General features: G+C 50.0%; 1 protein-coding gene across 1 annotated transcript; it reads right to left on the minus strand.

The window, feature by feature from the left end:
* Window positions 1–5,294: 5,294 nt before the first annotated feature.
* Window positions 5,295–14,959, minus strand: LOC121456358 (L-amino-acid oxidase-like). Its single transcript, XM_041664440.1, has 7 exons — window positions 14,875–14,959; window positions 11,887–12,116; window positions 11,311–11,423; window positions 10,426–10,627; window positions 9,295–9,363; window positions 7,436–7,572; window positions 5,295–6,126 (listed from the first exon to the last, which is right to left on the minus strand). Exons 1-7 carry the CDS (start codon window positions 14,957–14,959, stop codon window positions 5,295–5,297), a joined length of 1,668 nt encoding a protein of 555 aa, XP_041520374.1.
* Between the last annotated feature and the right edge of the window lie 2,553 nt (window positions 14,960–17,512).

A 17,512-nucleotide genomic window follows, 5' to 3' on the forward strand; every position in this document is an offset into this window, starting at 1 on the left:
ACTGGGAAAAGTGGGTGTTACCTGTAAAAGAAACTAGACCCTCACCTCTCACCCTACACAAAAATTAGCTCCAAATGAACCAAGGAGCTTAATTTAAGACCTCAAATTCTGAAAACAATAGAGGAAAAGGTAGGGCAAACATCTCAAGACTTAGATAGAAATAAAGACTTTCTAAACAGGACTCCAGTTGCTCAGGTAATAAGGCCAGCAATTGACAAAAGGAACCGACCTCATGAAATTGAAAAGTTTCTCTACAGTCCATCAGCTTACAGAATGTGAGAGAAACGTTACCCTCTATACATCCGATAAAGGATCAATATCTAGAATATACAAAGATGAAAAAGCGAAACAAGATAACAAACAACTCAGTTTTTTAAAAGAGCTAACAACCTGAACAGAGAGTTCTCAAAAGGAGAAATACAAAGATCCAATAAATGTTTTGAAAAGCGCTCAACATCACTAGCCACCAGGGAAATGCAAATTAAAACTACTTTGAGAACCCACCTCACCCCAGTCAGAATGGCTATCATGAAAATAACTGACAGCAGGTGATGGCGAGGATGTGGGGAAATGAGCCGTCACTCACTGCTAGTGGGGGTCTAAGCCACTATGGCAATCAGTGTGGAGATTTCCCAAAACACTTCCACATGTCCCAGCCTCTCTACTCTTGGATATGTTCCTAAAGGACTCTACATCCTACAATAGAGATACTTGCTCAGCCATATTTATTTCTGTTCTCTGTACATACACACACACACACACACACACACACACTAGATATAAAAATAATCTAAAATAATTTTAAATAACACAATACAAATTTTAGTGCAATTGAAGGAGGTGAAAGGTGAGCATTCCAGCCCAGCCCTGTGGCACTGCTGTGAGCCTTAGGATTAACGAGGGGAGAAGTCGGGCAGGGAGCCAGGCCTGCATAGCTGCTCTTGGTCAAGGTGTAGTTTGGTTGGTCCTTATTGTGCTCTGGCTCTGCAAGACAGCTCGGAGAAGTCCTTACTGCTTGAGGGAAGAAGCTGGTTCCCTGATAATGACTTCTGCTACTCAGGGGTAACCTCAGCACACAGGGATCTATCTGCCTGGGAAGCATTGGGGCAAAAGGATTTACCAGATGAGAATTGATATAAAAGTTTTAATAAATAGTCACTTCCTTGAGAGGGGCTCTTTTTTTTTTTCCACAGCAATTGAGAGAAGTCCCCTGGCCTGGCTTCCTTGGGTTATTTGAATGAACTTTAGGAAAGCAGCTCCTGTCCTGAGACTAAATTCTTTATTTCCCCCTTAAGGAGTCTATTCATTTAGTTCTCTGATAATTCCATAGTGCATTCTGGCTACTCCCTGGCCCTTTCTTCCCTCTAGTTGACTAGACCCCGTTGCTGAAGACATCACATGCTCTCAAGGCGAGTTACAGAGAAATCAAATCTGCTGGCCAGTTGCCAGAGTGCAGGAAGGCGCAATGCAGGCGGCCAGGAGAAAAAAGCATCAGTGGTCTCATACGTCCACCATCGTTTCCTCTCGGCACCACAAGCAGCCACGTGTCTCTGCCTTCACCGCCGTTCATTGTTCTGGTGGGAACCCCAAGAGGAAGAAAAAGGAGCTGGATTGTAAGAGGCTCCGAGGCCTCCCCGAACAGCAGCTCATGTGGGGTGTCTGTTGGAGATTGTCTTGGTTGCTTTAACTGGAACCAAGCCTGGAAAGACCCAGTCTAGAAGAGCAGCAGCCCCACTCTCTGGTTTGGTGCCCTGACCTCTATAAGACTAAAGAAAGTTATTAAGCACAAAGCATGCGTCCATCTATTCTCTTTTTGCTCTTTTTAAAAAGAATTTTAAATTTTTATTTATTTATTTTTAAAATTTTAGATTTATTTTATTTGTATGAGTGTTTTGTCTCCATGTATGTATGGACATATGTATGTGGGTAGGTATGTAGATATGTCTACCATATGCATGCCTGGTGACCTCAGAGGTCAAAAGAAGGCATTGGATCCCCTGGAGCTGGAGCTACAGATAGTTATGAGCCACTATATGGGTGCTGGGAACAGCACACGGGTCCTCTGCAAGAGCAACCACTGGGCCATGTCTCTAGCTTCATGTTGTTATGTTTTGGGGTGTATGTTCTTCAGCGTATGCACACATGTGTGTGCAGGTGCCCAAAGAAGCTAGAAGAGCCCTGACCCTCAGAGCTGGAGTCACAGGTGTTTGGGAGCCACCTTCCATGGTTCCTGGCAAGCAAACTCTGGTCCTCAAGAGCTAGCAACAAGTGCTCTGCACCACTGACCAATCTGTCCAGGCCATGTCTCTGCTCTTGACCATGACCAGCTGCTTGAGTTCCTGCCTAGACTCCCCCGCGGTGATGGAGTGCAGCTTAGACCCTTTCTTTCCTCAGCTGCTTTTGACCGAAGTGGGAGTACACAGCTCGCTGCTCTCTGTGGGGAGAGAGAGACTAGGAAAGCGGGTGAGTCAGTCCTGGAAGAAACAACCTGTAGCCTGAGTGTCTCTCCACATGCCTTCTGGGTGTGCTGCGGAGGTGAGATCCTGGCTGGTTTGGGCCAGGGCTGTTTGTCATGGTTGTGGTTTGGTGAACAACCCCAGGAGATAAAATAATGCCTACCCTGCCTGAAGAAAATTATATCATGGAACTCGCTCTGTAGACCAGGCTGGTCTCAAACTCAGTGATCCACTTGCCTCTGCCTCCCGAGTGCTGGGGTCTCAGCAGATTCTTGACAGTGCCTAGTTGTCTTTGGTTTTGAACTATCACCTCACTATGTAGCTACCTGGTCTCTTCCTGTGACCCTCAGGGTGACTAACTCAAAACCCCAAGAGTTCCCTTCAGGGCAAAATTCAGACCAAGTCACTGTCAAATGACAGGCTCGTCTAGAACACATCCATCCATCTCTACACCCTTCATCTCGTTATCTCTCTGATTAGAAGGCATCGCCAGCATCAACTCTGCCATCTCTTACACCCCTCCTCTTGGGTCTGCCAGGACAGGGAGGAGTAGGGCGCACAAATCAGACTGCAGTCCTGGGCCTTCCGAGACAATGTATTCATCAAACACCTAACCTACTCATTGTGACAGGTCCCCAGTGTGAATCACTAGTTATATGAGCACAAAGGAGAATAAGACAGAGCCGAGGATTTGGAATGACGGCTAGACGGGTTTGGTGAGAATGAAGGTGTTATGCAGAGAGACCCTTGGGTCCTGTCTTTGACCATTAGACCATTGAGACAATGGACCCCAAGGAATTGGAATTCCTCCGGAAGTCTCCTACAGAAAGAGGGGAAAAGCCAGAGCCTGGCGCCAGGCAGAGATGAAGCTTTTCTCCCCGGAAGAACTGAGACATTGATGGGTCAGTGTGGGCAGGGCCACACCTTGACAGGATTGTTTGGTTATTCAGACATGGTGCCTTCTATCTACACTGTGTTAGCAACCCTGAAGATGGCCTGACTTTATTCTTCCCCATGTGGCTACACCCAATACAGCTGCTTTCTCTGCTTCCAGCCATTATTATCCTCCCTTTCCACGGGGTCTCACTATGTAGCCTTGGCAGGTTGGGAACTCTCTATGTAGACCAGGCTGACTTCAAACTCAGAGTTTCCTCTGCCCCTGCCTTCTGAGTGCTGGAGTTAAAGATGTGTACAACCATACCTGGCTTACTCTCTTTCCAAAGATATTTTCAATGTATTTGAGTATTTGCCTGTGTGTGTGTATATGTGTACAGTGTCTGTGGAGGTCAAAGGAGTAGATTGGATCCTCTGAACCTGGACTTACGGGGGTGTGTGTTGGGGGCAGGGGCATGTTCTAGGGTCGTGTGCAGAGGTCAGAGGGCAACTTGTGAATCAGTTTTATCCAACCACTTGGAACCTGGTGACTGAACTCAAGTCAGCAGACTTTGTGGTAAGTGCCTTTACCTGCTGAGGCATCTTGCTGGCCACATTGTTTGTCTCCTTAAATAGTATGTTAAGAATAGGTGGACAAGCCTGACTTATTGACTTATTGGGGCTTCCAGGGCCCAAGTCTTGACTGTGAAAATCCCAGAAACAACACTATTAGAGTATGTCCACGGAGGCCATTGGAACAACACAGGAAAGCATGGAGCATATTGCTGGCCATGGCGGCCTCAAGTGACCAGCATCTCAACTTCCCTCAAAATTTGGTCATGGAGCTGGGCAGTGATGGCACATGCCTTTAATCCTAGCACTCAGGAGACAGAGGCAGGTGAATTTCCGTGAGTTCAAGGTTAACCTGGTCTACAGAGGGAATTCCAGGACAGTCAAGGCTACACAGAGAAACTTTGTCTTAAAAATATTCAGTCACGGAAAGGAGAGAACCGAGAAGAGGAGGGGAGGATAGTGGTGTGAATGAGAACAACCCCATAGGCTCATATGTTTGAAGACTTGATGTCCCAGTTGGTGGAACTGTTTGGGAAGGACTGGGAGGTGGGGTCTTGCTGGAGCAGGCATGTTACTGTTGGAGCAGGCATGTTACTGTTGGAGCAGGCATGTTACTGGGGTGGCCCACAGCACTTCCAGTTAGCTTTCCCTCCCCCTCTCCTTTCAGCTAAGGATGCGAACTCTTAGCTTCTGCTCCAGCACCACACCTGCCTGTCTGCAGCCATGATTCCCAGCACGGTGGTCATGGACTCACCCTCCATAAACTGCCTTGGTCATGGTGTCTCCATCGCAATAGAAAAGTAAGCCAGAGAGTTAGGACTAGATAAAGGATAAAAGCCGAGGTCCAAGAAAGGCAAGGGTCTCATCTGCCCTCAGGACACAACTCTAAAATTATTTAGGTGACTCTAGAATGTCAGGAAACACTTGGGCTGGCCAGATGGCTCAGAGGCTAAAGATGCCTGCTACCAAGCCAGGGGTCTGAGCTTCATCCCTGGGAGCCACACAGTAGAAGAAGGAGAGAACCGACTCCCTAGTGAGAACCTCTCACCTCCAGGCCTAGAACCATGGCATTTACACACACACACACACACACACACACACACACACACACACACACGGGGAGAGGGGAGAGAGAGAGAAAGAGAATAAATAAAATTTAAGTTTAAAATTTTTAAATAAAAATAAAACAATGAACGTCGAATTCAATAATTGCTTTATTGTTTTTATCTCTGTGACACAAGTTCTTCCTGATCTACTGTCATAGATCCAGGGGTCATGGGCCTTGGGTAAAATCTGAGCAAAAGCGAAGATGGGTAAAATTGGGTTTTGCATCATCTTCTGATGGACAGACTTGTTTGGAATCACCGTAGTTCCTGAGGCCCATATGGGTGTTTAGAGCTCACTTTTGGGGAAGTGTTCTTTTGTGTTTCTGGGGTTCCTTGTCAAAGCCAAGTCCACAGCCTCCTGAATGTTCTTTGCCACCCTAAGCCCTGACTTGATAGCAGTGTCAATCCAGCCGTGGGGCATATCTGTGTGCTCACCTGCAAAAAAGACCAGCCCTTCTGGCTGGCTGAGCTCCTGGGCATAGTCCACATATTGGTAAGGGGTGAAAAAGGCAAAGCCACCCATGGAATAGGGGTCTTGGCTCCAGTTCTTGACTGTGGAGTAGGGACAGAGGGCACGGAGTTCTTCTTTGTTGCGATTGTGAATAGCAGCTAGGTCGTCCAGAACAATGTCCACTACTCGGGTGTGGTCCAGGGCAGTGAAGAACGAGGAGTCATCATCCAGGGTATAAGAGGCTAGGACAACGCCCGCACCATTGGGGAAGATGTGGTTGGGATAGTAGATGAAGCGGGAAGGCCGGTCAGTGCTAGACTTCCCACTGAAGATGCCATCGTGTTCCCAGAAACGCTGTGTGCAGGCCAGGATCACTTTGGTGGCGCTATTGTAGTGGACGGAGCGCAGAGCATCCTGCTTACTGAGAGAAAGAGATGGCTGGAATCGGAGGAGCCGGGCAGCCTTGGCAGTGCTGGCTACCACCACAAAATCGGCAGTCACCCGTGCCCTGGGCTGCAGAGGGTCAGGTGTCCGGTAGGTCACGTGGACACAGTCGCCAGACATCTCCACTTCCTCAGCTGGGGAGTTGAACCAGACAGTCCCCGGGAGGAGCGAATTGTGTAGGGCCTGGGGGAGCTGGTCAAAGCCCCCAACGATTTCATCAAACCTGTGAGTGAACAGCAGAGAGGGAGATGAGTGGGTTGATGGACAGGGCCTTCAGAGGACAGGCCATTGGGACTGGACAATGACTCAGTCCCTTCACGGGCATGTTCCAGCCATGTTTTAGGGGGACGAACTGTTGGCAAAGAACCAAGGGCAAGCAGAGTGTCCATTAGCTCCAGGGACCCAGAGAAAGGCACTGCTTTGGGGTGACCAAATTGGAAACATGCATCTACCCTGAGCTCATACAACCCCTCCTCTGGCCGCTTATCTCCTCTAGACACCCAGATGCCTGGTCAGAAACTGACAAACACCCAGAATCGAACTTCCGATCCTCCTGCCTCCACCTCCCAGGTTCTGAAGTTATAGGCAGTTGCTGCTCCTCCCAGTTTTAAGTGGTGTTTAGGAAGGAACCCAGGGCTTCACGCTTCACGCTTCACGCCCCAGGTTCTTAGAGCCCCTTCCATAATGCCCTCAGGGGCTGCTTAAGGAAAGTAGCTAAAGACTACTGAGCTGTTTTACTTAGTCCATCTAGGAGTTCCTCCCCTCCCACGCCCCTTCAGAGCGGTTTTGGTTAGAATTCAAATTGATAAGAAGGGCAAGACTCCTTGCCAGAAGATCAGCATGTCTAAATAAATCAATATCCGGGACTTCCGTTCAGCTGTCTTGTAGCCTGTTTTTTATTTTCATTTTTTCACAAAACCAGTTTATCTTTATCTTTTTGTTGTTGTTGTTGAGTCTGGAACTTCAGATCCTCCCACCCCTACCTTGGGTGGCATCACAGGTGCGCACCACCTTGCCTGGCGCCCTTTTATCTTTATAGATACAGATCACGGGGTCAGTGACCAATGGTGACTGGAGTCTCAGGTTTGCATCCCTGCTAAGTCTTCCTGGGCTGAAAGATGACAAGTGTCTCTCGAAGCAGAGCTGAGGCCACAGTCCCTTTCACAGAGCAGATGAGGCTCACACGCTCTGGATAGACCCTTAGTGTATCCAGAGGTTCTCAGAGTGGAGTCCCAAGGTAGGCAGCCTATCGGAAGGCTCGCCTCGGGGCTCTACCCCAGGTGTTTAACATGCCCATTGGCCCCAGTGACTCTGAGAGTCGGGATTCCCTTCTTTCTCCTCCCCCGCCCCGCCCTTTTTGAGATTAGCTGTAAACTCAAAAATCCACCTGTGTCTGCCCTCTGAGTACTGGGACTGTTAGCACCACACTGGCTTCCAATTTTGGAGGAATTTTTCTCCCGGTTTCTTAGTTCCTCCTTTCACTACCATCCTCATCAGGAACTAGTGACCCCCTGTCCTGCCCTGTTCCTCACCGGGGTTCTTGGAAGAAGGAGATGATGCCACGCAGGGTCTCTGTGAAGGCCTCGTAGTAGCCAGAGTCTGTGTTCAGCAAGTCCCCGATCATCTGCACAGCCCCGCGGCTCAGTTTCCCCACCTTGATCAGGTACTCCTGAAGAAATGAGGCAGGCAGATGAGAATGTATAAGGAGTTAACATGTGAACCTTGCTTCCTATCCAGGGACAGCAAGGAACAGGGCTGGATGGGGCAGAAGGACAAGTGTGTAACCCCTGGGCCCCAAGGCTGCATTGTACATGTGTCCAGACACGATTCCCTTGGTCCCTGCTTAGGGACAACGGGTAACAGTAGGTATGTTTTTCAGCCTACACACTGTCAGCCATTCATTCATACAATCCTCTGAATATTGATAAGGGTTCCTGCTTTGCCGATGAAGAAACTGGGTCCCAGTCTCTGTGTCTGCCCGTGTGGACCCAGTCTGGTTTCTACAGAAGACCAGGCTAGGAAGAATCTGAATACCAAAAAGTTCTCATCCTACCCTGACCTCCCACCCCTGCCCCATCACCTGCTGATCCAGCCGCTCCAGCAGCAAGTGACCTCAGAGCTGGCTCATGCTGCACCTGCTGCCCTGATTGTGCCCTATGCTTTTCTCTCAGCTCTGTGTCTTAGATAAAGCCGGCGTATGGCCGTGACAAAGCTGGCTGGAATGGCTTCACCAGTTAGAGTGGGTGGCCATCTGGTTTGCCTGGGGCTGCATGCTCCCTGTCACCAGCACACGCGGGACCTGAAAGAACCTGCTAGGACGTCCAAATACTGCCAGCTGGGAAAAGTGCCACTATTCAACATACTTGTGTAACCCAGAGGCTAAACCAGAGGGCTGTGAAATCCTAGGAACAGCAACACCAGGGTTCCCGAAGACATGCTGGATCTGTTAGGACTGCCAACACCAAGGTTCAAAGAGGTTATCTCTGCCCCACATCTGAGGGCATGTTCATTGGGGTGTGGGTCCTGGAGATCTCTGACTTGTCTCTTCTCTAATCTCTCTCTTGAGCAAGCAATGGTCAGACCACACATGGCCACAGGCTTTGACCCACCCAACAGCTGAAGCAAGCAGCCCACGGAGGCAAACCACAGTCAGGACCTGGAAGTGACTATCAGCTTCTCTCTCAGGATCAGCTGGAGAATACCCACCACCCTCCATCCCATCCCCAGGCCCATGGGTGAGCTAGCTCCAGCATCCAGGAGCCAACAGCCTCCAATCAGGCCACATCTGGAACCTTCCTTGTGCTTTTGTTATCTGCAGTGCCAGGGATTGAACCCGGGGCCTCACACATAACAGACCAGCAGCTCTTACACCTGTGGGCTATACCGCAGGTCCAGCCTTTCCTGACTTTCACCATAGTTCTGTGTTACGAAAAATGTTTTCATCAGTGGTAACCTGCATACGGCAGTGGTCCCCAGCAAGCAACGCTGTAGCCTGCTTGGTTCATGCAAGTAAACATTGTGATTTTTGCACAACTATACAATCATTTAAAGATACATTCTGAGACATTAGCACCTTGTTAAGCAACACACACCTATATAAGGTTTTCCCATACCTCTGTCTGCCTTGGCTCTGTGGGTATTATGGATGATCCCCTTGATACAGCAAGCTGTGACTAAGTAGCCTTGATTGCCCTCCTTGGAGGGTCTCTGTTTAGCTCCTTCCCTCCCGCCCTTCTTCCCTCCCTCCCTCTCCCTCCCTCCCTTCCTCCCCTAATGGAGCTTGCATTCTGTCAGGGCAGACAGTTAAACTAGACAAGTACAGTGTAGTGCAATACGCCCCAGGTAGCAGTCCCGCTGGGGTAGTGTCAGGGCGTAAGGTCTCAGAACTGACCTTGGTGGAGAAGGAGTCGTACTTCTCCAGGACCTCACTGCAGCTGCTGTTCTTCAGCTCTTCCACAATCTCAGGAGGGAAGAGGACAGGGAGGACATGCGGTGAGGGTCGGCCCACAGAGATTGTCCAACCCGCCCTGTCCTTCCCCCTTCCCCATGCACTACATTTGTTCAACAGCCTCTGTGTGTGTGTGTGTGTGTGTGTGTGTGTGTGTGTCACACTTAAATGAATCCTGCCTTCCAAAACTGTGTCCTAAATCTGGGATGGTGGGAATTTCACCTCGCATGGATACCAGGTGTCCAGGGTCCCCCATCAGCCTCAAGTCTACCTCCTTGCCCTGTGTTGGGGACACTTCTGTGGACTTCTAGGTCACTGTGAAGCATGTAGGCACCAGAGGCTGGCCCCACAGAGCTGCTGAAAGAGGCTGGGTATGCTGACGGTGAAGTGAACCACAGCAGGACAACACTGGGGGACACCGGGGAAGGGGCCTCCCACTGAGCTCAGTTGTCGTCCTGAGGTCCTTCCAGGCCATGGATTAGAGAAGGCAATGGCATGGTCATTGCTGGGCCAAGTAGAGAAGGTGGGCAGACAGTCGAGGCAGAGTGCTAATTGTTCTTCCTTGACAAGCTGCCAGCCGTTACGACTGCACAGTAAAGGAACACTGGTCCTGTACCTAGCACCATTTTGTCACCTTAACGCGTCCTGTCACCTAATCCTCATAGCAACCCAGGAACAGGAGGCTCTGGCAATAATGGAGAAGAGAGAGGGAGCCGGCACGTATTGTGCCTGGAGTCACACAGCGTATTCAACCCCAGAGCTTGCAGGGCTCTCCATGAAATGAACCTGGTCCCAGCACGACGATTTCTCGGCAGCTACTTTGTACATGTCTGTACAGGCACCGATGTCTGGGGTCTGAGAATATACTGACTGCAGAGCCGGTGCCTGACACAGGACAGAGCCATGAGAGGGAGTGGAAGCCAGTGATGCTCAGTCTGGTGCAGGCTTTCTGCCCTCAAGGATCTGGGGTCCACTAAAGCTCCTCCCTGGAGAATCAGAGGAACTTGAGGGTGTTTGTGCCGAATGGCCTGGGGGAGGGGGGGGGGAGGTGGGCTGCTCTCCACTCTGCCTTACCTTCCTCAGCGACTTATCAAAGAGCTGTTCTGCCGTCTTCCCTATCTCGTCAGCTCTCAGTGAGTAACCCAGAAGCCCAGGGTCGTCCTGCACCGCCCCCGTGCGCTGCCGGATTCCATTCACCAGCACCCAGGTCTGATTGTTGTAGGGACAGAATTCCTTTAGCATCAGCCCAAATTTCCTGATGAGCTCATGAGAAAGCCTGTGAAGGGGGTCAGAGACTTCAGGCTCTGAGAGTCAGCCAACAGCCCTTCCTGCTCCCCGGGGCCTACCTCCTGCCTCCCTCGGATTCACCAAGACCACCCCTGGCCTTTCTCCACGAGAGGGATGCCAGGCACCCTGGGCATTACACCAGACTAGAAGCTGTAAGGCCAGGACAGAGCTGCATTTCCTGCCAGTGGACCTCTATGATGGCTGAGGTCTCGGCCACTTTGTGCAGAACCTGCAGCCTTCACACTTTCAAGGGTGAACATTCCTGAACACCCCAGTTCCTGGGGGCACAATGAGGGTGGTGTGCCGAGTCTGTCTGTGGGGCCAGCCTTCCTGGAGGCTACGTTCACTACTCTTGAACTTCTCCACACTTCTCACCGGTTCAGAAAGAGTCTCCTGGAAGGATACCAGGCTTCCTTTCATTTACACACTCAGAAGGCTGCTTTTGACTTCCCAGCAGGTTTATCTTGGACCACCTTTCTTCTCTGATCCTGAACCCATGCTAGTCAAACCTAGCACAGCTTTCTCCTTATGTGGATTAAACCTGAGGCTGGGAGACGCTCCTGGGCTGGGAAGTCAGTTGAGTCAGACCCTAACCCCTGGGCTTCCAGCAAAGAGCTCCATCCACTGTCCTCCCGGTGTGACAGCCCTTATCCTGGCCTTCCTCCTATTTACCTGTGGTTGATTGGGATCCGCATGGCGCCCAGCTCTATGTACCAGTGTGCTCCAGGAACTCTGTGGGTTTCGATTCTGCCACCTACGCGCCCTGAGGCCTCCAGGACAGTCACCTGGAAAGGTAGACGACTCTTTAATGGACTCAGTGAGCCTTCTCACATACCCTCCCCTGTGGCAGACCCAGACTTACCACCCTATCCCTCCTAATCTCCCTCCTTCCCTCCTTCCTTCCCTCTTATCCTCCCTCCCTCCTTCCCTTCTATCCTTCCTTCTTCCCTCCTTCCTTCCCTTCTATCCATCCTTCCTTCTTTCCTTTCCTTTTCAGTGCTGCGGATGGAAACTACAGGGTGTTCCTCATTCTACCACTGAGCTACAGCCCCAGCTTCATCCTGCCTCTTTCTGGAAGCCACTCTTGATTACTGGGTGAGCTTATCTGCCCTCCTACCCCAGCTACCCTAGAGCCCTAGAGCTTCCTCTAGGCCCCAGCTCCCCAGGAATGTCCACAGCTTGGCCTTCTACCTCCCTGCTTAGAGCCCAATCCTCCCACAAGAGATTCTCCCCTGCCCCATCACGTACCTGGTGGCCAGCATCCTGCAAGATCTTGGCAGCGGTGAGCCCAGCCATGCCTGCCCCAATCACCACCACCTGCTTCCTCTCTGCTGTCTGCCCCAGTCCATTTCGAGCCAGTTGCAGCAGCTCCTCATACTGCGGGTCCTCAAAGCACTTGACAAGCTGGCTGTTGAAGGCCTGGGTATCCAAGCTCAGCACAGACAGGAGGGTGAGAGCCAGCCAGCTTGGGAACATAGCTGTGGATGTGGCAGTTAGGCAAATGACTAGGGGTGAAGGAGGACTGGCCATAGCCCTTGATCTGAAGATTTATCACTGGACCCATGATGCAACATCCCAGGCACTCCCCAACCCAAGAGAGCCTTAGTCATGGGTCCTCCCGAGTGGACCTGCCACTCTTCCTGCTGGCCCACAAAAATGCCCTTCAGGTACCAAAGCCTCTCACTCAGAGAGTGACACATCCACTCTGCACTGCCATGCACACAGTGAGGTAGACCTGCCCACCACATGGGATTTCCCCATGTCCACCACCATTTGAGGTAGATAGACTTTCTGCTGCAATGAGAAGACCCTTAACTCAGTACCACAGTGAAAGACAGAAGATTGGAAGCCTGAAACCTTGTATAATAAAGCAACAGTCCCCAAGAAGTGCGAGATAGGTCACCAGGTTCCCAAGACCCAATGGATCATTACAGGGTTGCCTCTCAGAGATGGGCCTGGCTCCTTGAAGTTAAATTTACCAGGCGATGAGCTTGTGTTTTCACGCTTCTCTTCTGATGTGTTTCTGTCAATTCTGGCTCCGCTGAGGGAGAGGCAAACCATGCCTTCCCTCTGGGAGCCCATCAAAGGTGTGTGTTTTGTGGTAGCTGAGTTCTTGGTTTCAAAGCTATTATCTCTTATGGGACAAATTGTGTTTTCCCAAAATTCCTATGTTGAGACTTTAACACACACGATCTCAGAACTCAACTCTGTTTAGGGGTCGTGGTCTTTGAAAAGATGACTGAGTTAAAGTGAAGTGTGAGGGTGGGTCTTCCCGCAATGTCCTCCTAAGAAGTGGAGCCTACAGGAGAACTACTACTGCCTCCTTCCTAAACCGGCGTAATTTCTAACTGCATCCTAAATACTTGTCTTTATGTCCACAGCTAAGTGTCGCTCTCGTCCCTCACCAAAAAAACTTCTTTTCGCAGCACACAGAGACCAGTATGGGAAGCCTCAACTTGTCAAAGTGAAGAGAGCAACTGATTGCGGGGTACCCAGCCCCAAAAGATACATCTACAACGCAATCCCTACAACTACGGCTCAAGAAAGAGGGAGCAGAAAGATTGTAAGAGCCAAAGGACTAGGGCATCTACTTTGAGATAGTCTCAGAAAAACACACACACACACACACACACACACACACACACACACACACACACGGGAAAAGTAGGAGAAGGGAGGAGAAGGGAGGCCTGGGAAGTTTGGGCGAAGAGTTAGAAGTGACCACATTGTATGGAATTCTCAAAAAAAGTAATAATAATATTGTGTTTTTAAAAAGGAAGAAGAAATGTGAACACTAAGAGAAACATCAGGGACGCCTCACAGAAAGGAAATACTGATGAGGACGTGAAGACATTGGGAGATCAAGGTCCACCCTCCATACCTTCACTGAAACATCTATCCTCTATGAGACATACCATGTTCTATGTATTTTCTAACATGGTTTGAGGTGACTAATACAGGTTGTTCCTCTGTGTCTGTCCCCATGTTGGTGAAGAAACAATCGATTAGGTACCTTTCTCCAGGAACACAGTTTACCACGGAAACACGTAGTCATGTTACAGCAAATGGAGGCAGAGGGATTGCCACCTGTGTATGACTGATTGCTCTCTCACCCCATTCCACCCATCACCGTGTTTCTGAGTTCCTGTTCGTCCTGGGTACGTTAGATAATTGCTCAACCTGGGTATCAGGCATGAATCAGAAGTCATTTCTGTCTGCTCAGAGCCTGGCTCTGGGGAGTTCTCAGAGCAGCTGAGGGGTATGAGCGGGGAGCAATGAGCAGAGGGGAAGGTGGTGGGTAGAGGAGTGGATGAGTAGACAGAGGGACGGACACGTGGACAGGTTGTCCTCTGCAGTTATCACAGACACCAGGCCTGGGGCCAGGGCCAGGGTCAGGGCCAGGGGCTGAGGTTTCGTCTGGATTTGTCGTTGCTCACCCTTCAACTCAGCTTTACAACCTACTTCTGTCGGCTTTCCTCAGGGCCTGCCTGACTCCAGACTCCCTCTGTGAACCAGAGCACTGGGCATCTGGCTTTCGAATTATTCCTGAGGAATCAAACGCACACACACACTCACACACACACAGATAGATACACAGTCTCACATACACACTCAGACACACATATACACACACACTCACATACACACTCTCTCTCTCTCTCACACACACACACACTTTCACACACCACCATGACCGGAATCCAGGCTTCTTTCCACCCCTTGGACTCACTCATCTCTAGGACTAAGGAAGTGGATCCTGACTTTGAAACCAGAAGTCTCTGGTTTTCCCTCTTTGCCCCCTTGAGGTATACTTATTTACATTTATTCTGTGTATGTGCACATGATTCAGTATGATACACGCGCCCATCACCTTAACTGCATGTATTGTTGGAAAATGGTGCTTGAAATTCCCAGCAACCATCCCTTTTAAAAAGGGTGGGCCCTCAGGGAAACAAACTCCCTTGAGTTCTCCCTGCATGGAGGAAGTTTGCACTGGGCTGCTCTTGTCTTCCTGTCAGCTGCCCTGCCCTGGAGAACCATGTCATCACGGTGACTCCAGAGCAGAGGCAAGCAAAGCATCTTCAAGCCTCAGGAGCTATCAAAACAACCCACAGTCCCCAGCTACAAAAAAAAAAAAAAAAAAATGGAGCCAGGAGACCTGTGGTGGCCCAGGCAGCCACAGGCATTTACTATACAAAGTGAAGCCAACACCAGCCCTAGCGTCCCTCCACCCACCCTTGGCTTTAAAGAGTGCTGTGCCCTGTGTCTGTTGTGGGGTGACCACTGAGAAGCCCAGGTGTCTGCTGGAGTCAGGAGCCATGTTTGCCGTAGCCACACTGCATTGACCCTAAACTTTATGTGGCCACGGAAATACTGTGAACATGTGTGTAATGACTTTGATGGAGGAATGGATAAAATCTATCTGCAAGTGAGGAACAGGACACAGAAATCTCACATCCTGAATCCGTTTGTTTCTTTGAGATGAGCCTCACTCAAAGCGGCTCAGATTGGCCTGGGAGTTCTAGAAGTTACTATATAAGACCCTGCCTCAAAAAAAAAAAAAGTACACACACACACACACACACACACACACACACACACCAAAGACAGAGCATAGTACTGAATACCTTAATCCCAGCACTCAGGAGTCAGAGTCAGACAGATCTTAGAGTTTGAGGCTAGCCTGGTTTACAGAGGGAATTCCAAGACAGCCAGGACTACACAGAGAAACCCTGTCTCAGAAAAACAACAGCAAAAATCTACCAACAGGGAAGTTGGAGAGGTGACCCATTGGTTAGAGCACTGGCTAGGTTCGGTTCCCAGCACCCACAAGGGTCTCAACACCATCTGTAACTCCAGTTCCAGAGGCTCCAATGCTCTCTTCCGGTCTGCATGGGTATCAGGCACACACATGACACACAAGCAAGCAAAACATTCATATAAATACATATATGTATATGTGTGTATATATATATAGTAAAACCTACCTACCCCCCCAAAAAAAAGAAAGAGGGAAAGAAAAGGTTCTAATGTTTTACAATAAAGTAACTAACCAACAACCTAATTAGTATTTCTGTTTGTTTACTGATATAGGATCTCAGGTGGCTAAAACTGGCCTTGAGTTCCTGATCCTCCTGCCTCTACCTCCCAAGTGCTGGGATCACAGGCCTGAGCCACCACACCCAGCTTTAGTTTTGAGAAAGGGTCTTACTCTGTAGCCCGGACTGGCTTTGAACTCTCCATTCTCCTGCCCCAGCTTCCCAAGTGATAGGACCACAGGCACCTACCACCATGCCTGACTTCCTTGCATATTTTGTAAAGAACACGAAGGGGGGAATTTGAAAAGATACTGAACAACAGTAATGGTGTACATGAATGAAAACCCTGCCTCTGCCTTATGATTACACCCTGTATTATATTATCACACCCTGTACTAAATTATCACACTGTGCTCCATGAATATATGTGATCATCATGTGTAATTAAAAAGAAAAAAAATAGAGATGGCCATGGTGGCAAACACCTGTAATTCCCGCACTTGGGAGGTGGAGGCAGGAGGATCAGGGGTTCAATGTTCTCAGCTACAGTTTGAACCCAGCAGGGGGATACATGAGACCCTGTCTCAAAAAAAAAAAAAACTAAAACAAAATAACAAATTAATTAAAAATGAAACCAACGCTGTCCTTTTAAAATACACCTGTCAGGGAATTTCATTTCTGTTACTGGTTTGGAAACCATAATCACCTTGGATCCAGAGCTGGCCAGTGGGGATTACAAGGGAAGACTGAAGGTGGTCCAGAGCCCTGGCCTGGCAGCCTCCTGGGGTTCTCACAGAAGCCCAGCTTGGATTTCAGTCTCCAGTGGCCAGCTGACTCCAGTCCTTGAGTCAGTCTGAGGGTGGACAGACAGAACATGTCTCTCTCCCACCACAGAGCTTCCCCTATCTCGACCCTAGAATCGCGATTGCCACGGGAGGCACATGGAGGAGCCCTGGAGAAGCGAGCCCAGAGCCTGGGGGATCATGCCCAATCTGGGGGCTCATGTCGAATCTGGTGCCCTCTACACACAGGCTAAGTTCTGTTCACCTTGTCACTAACTAGGGGGTTAACAGATCCTTCTACCAGTTCTTCCCAGAAACCTTAGAGAAATTTGACCCTCCTGAGTTTCTGTCCAGGGCTCCTTAGCACTGCTTGCTTAGGGCCATTCACCTCAGAGTCTACTCCTTCCTCATGCCCGTTCCCTACTGCTTCCACCACCTAGACGAGGGGCTTTGTGATGTCTGTCTGTCTGCCCACCCTCCTCCGCCATGTGTCTCTTTCTCTCTTTTTTCTTCCGTTCCCCTCTCTCTTTCCTCTCTTCTTCTCTTTTCTTTTTTTGAGACAGGATCTCACCATGTAGCCCAGGTTAGCCTGGAGCTCACTGTGTATCCCAATTGACCTCAGACTCCTTCATCCTTCCCCTTAGGTTTTACTCAGACTGAAAAGGACACCTCCTTCTTCCTGCAGGGCTCCAGGGCACTGGGAACAGAATCTCCAGGGTTGTGCTTGTTTCCTGCTTGGTGCATCCCTGGTGTGTGCTGTTCTTCTGACACACCTCTCATTTCCAGGACTTGACTCTGTTTTTCCTGGAGCCCTTCTGAGAACCATCACCCTTCCTTGTCCCTCCCTTATGCAATGGAGAGCCGAGGAGGTGTGGTGGAGCCCACGTAAAGGTTGATACGTCTGCAGACCCACCCGCGTAAGGAGCAAACCTGGGCCTGGTGGAAAGCAGGGTGAAGGGAGCAAGTACAAGCATAGGCTCCTGGTGCCCGGCACATCCCCGCTCCGGCACAGCCCCTCTCCAGCACAGCCGCCCTCCGCCCTCCGGCACAGCC

Source organism: Microtus oregoni, unplaced genomic scaffold (genome assembly GCF_018167655.1).
Source record: "Microtus oregoni isolate MIOR12 unplaced genomic scaffold, Mior012 000015F_ref0000493, whole genome shotgun sequence".
NCBI lineage: Eukaryota > Metazoa > Chordata > Mammalia > Rodentia > Cricetidae > Microtus > Microtus oregoni.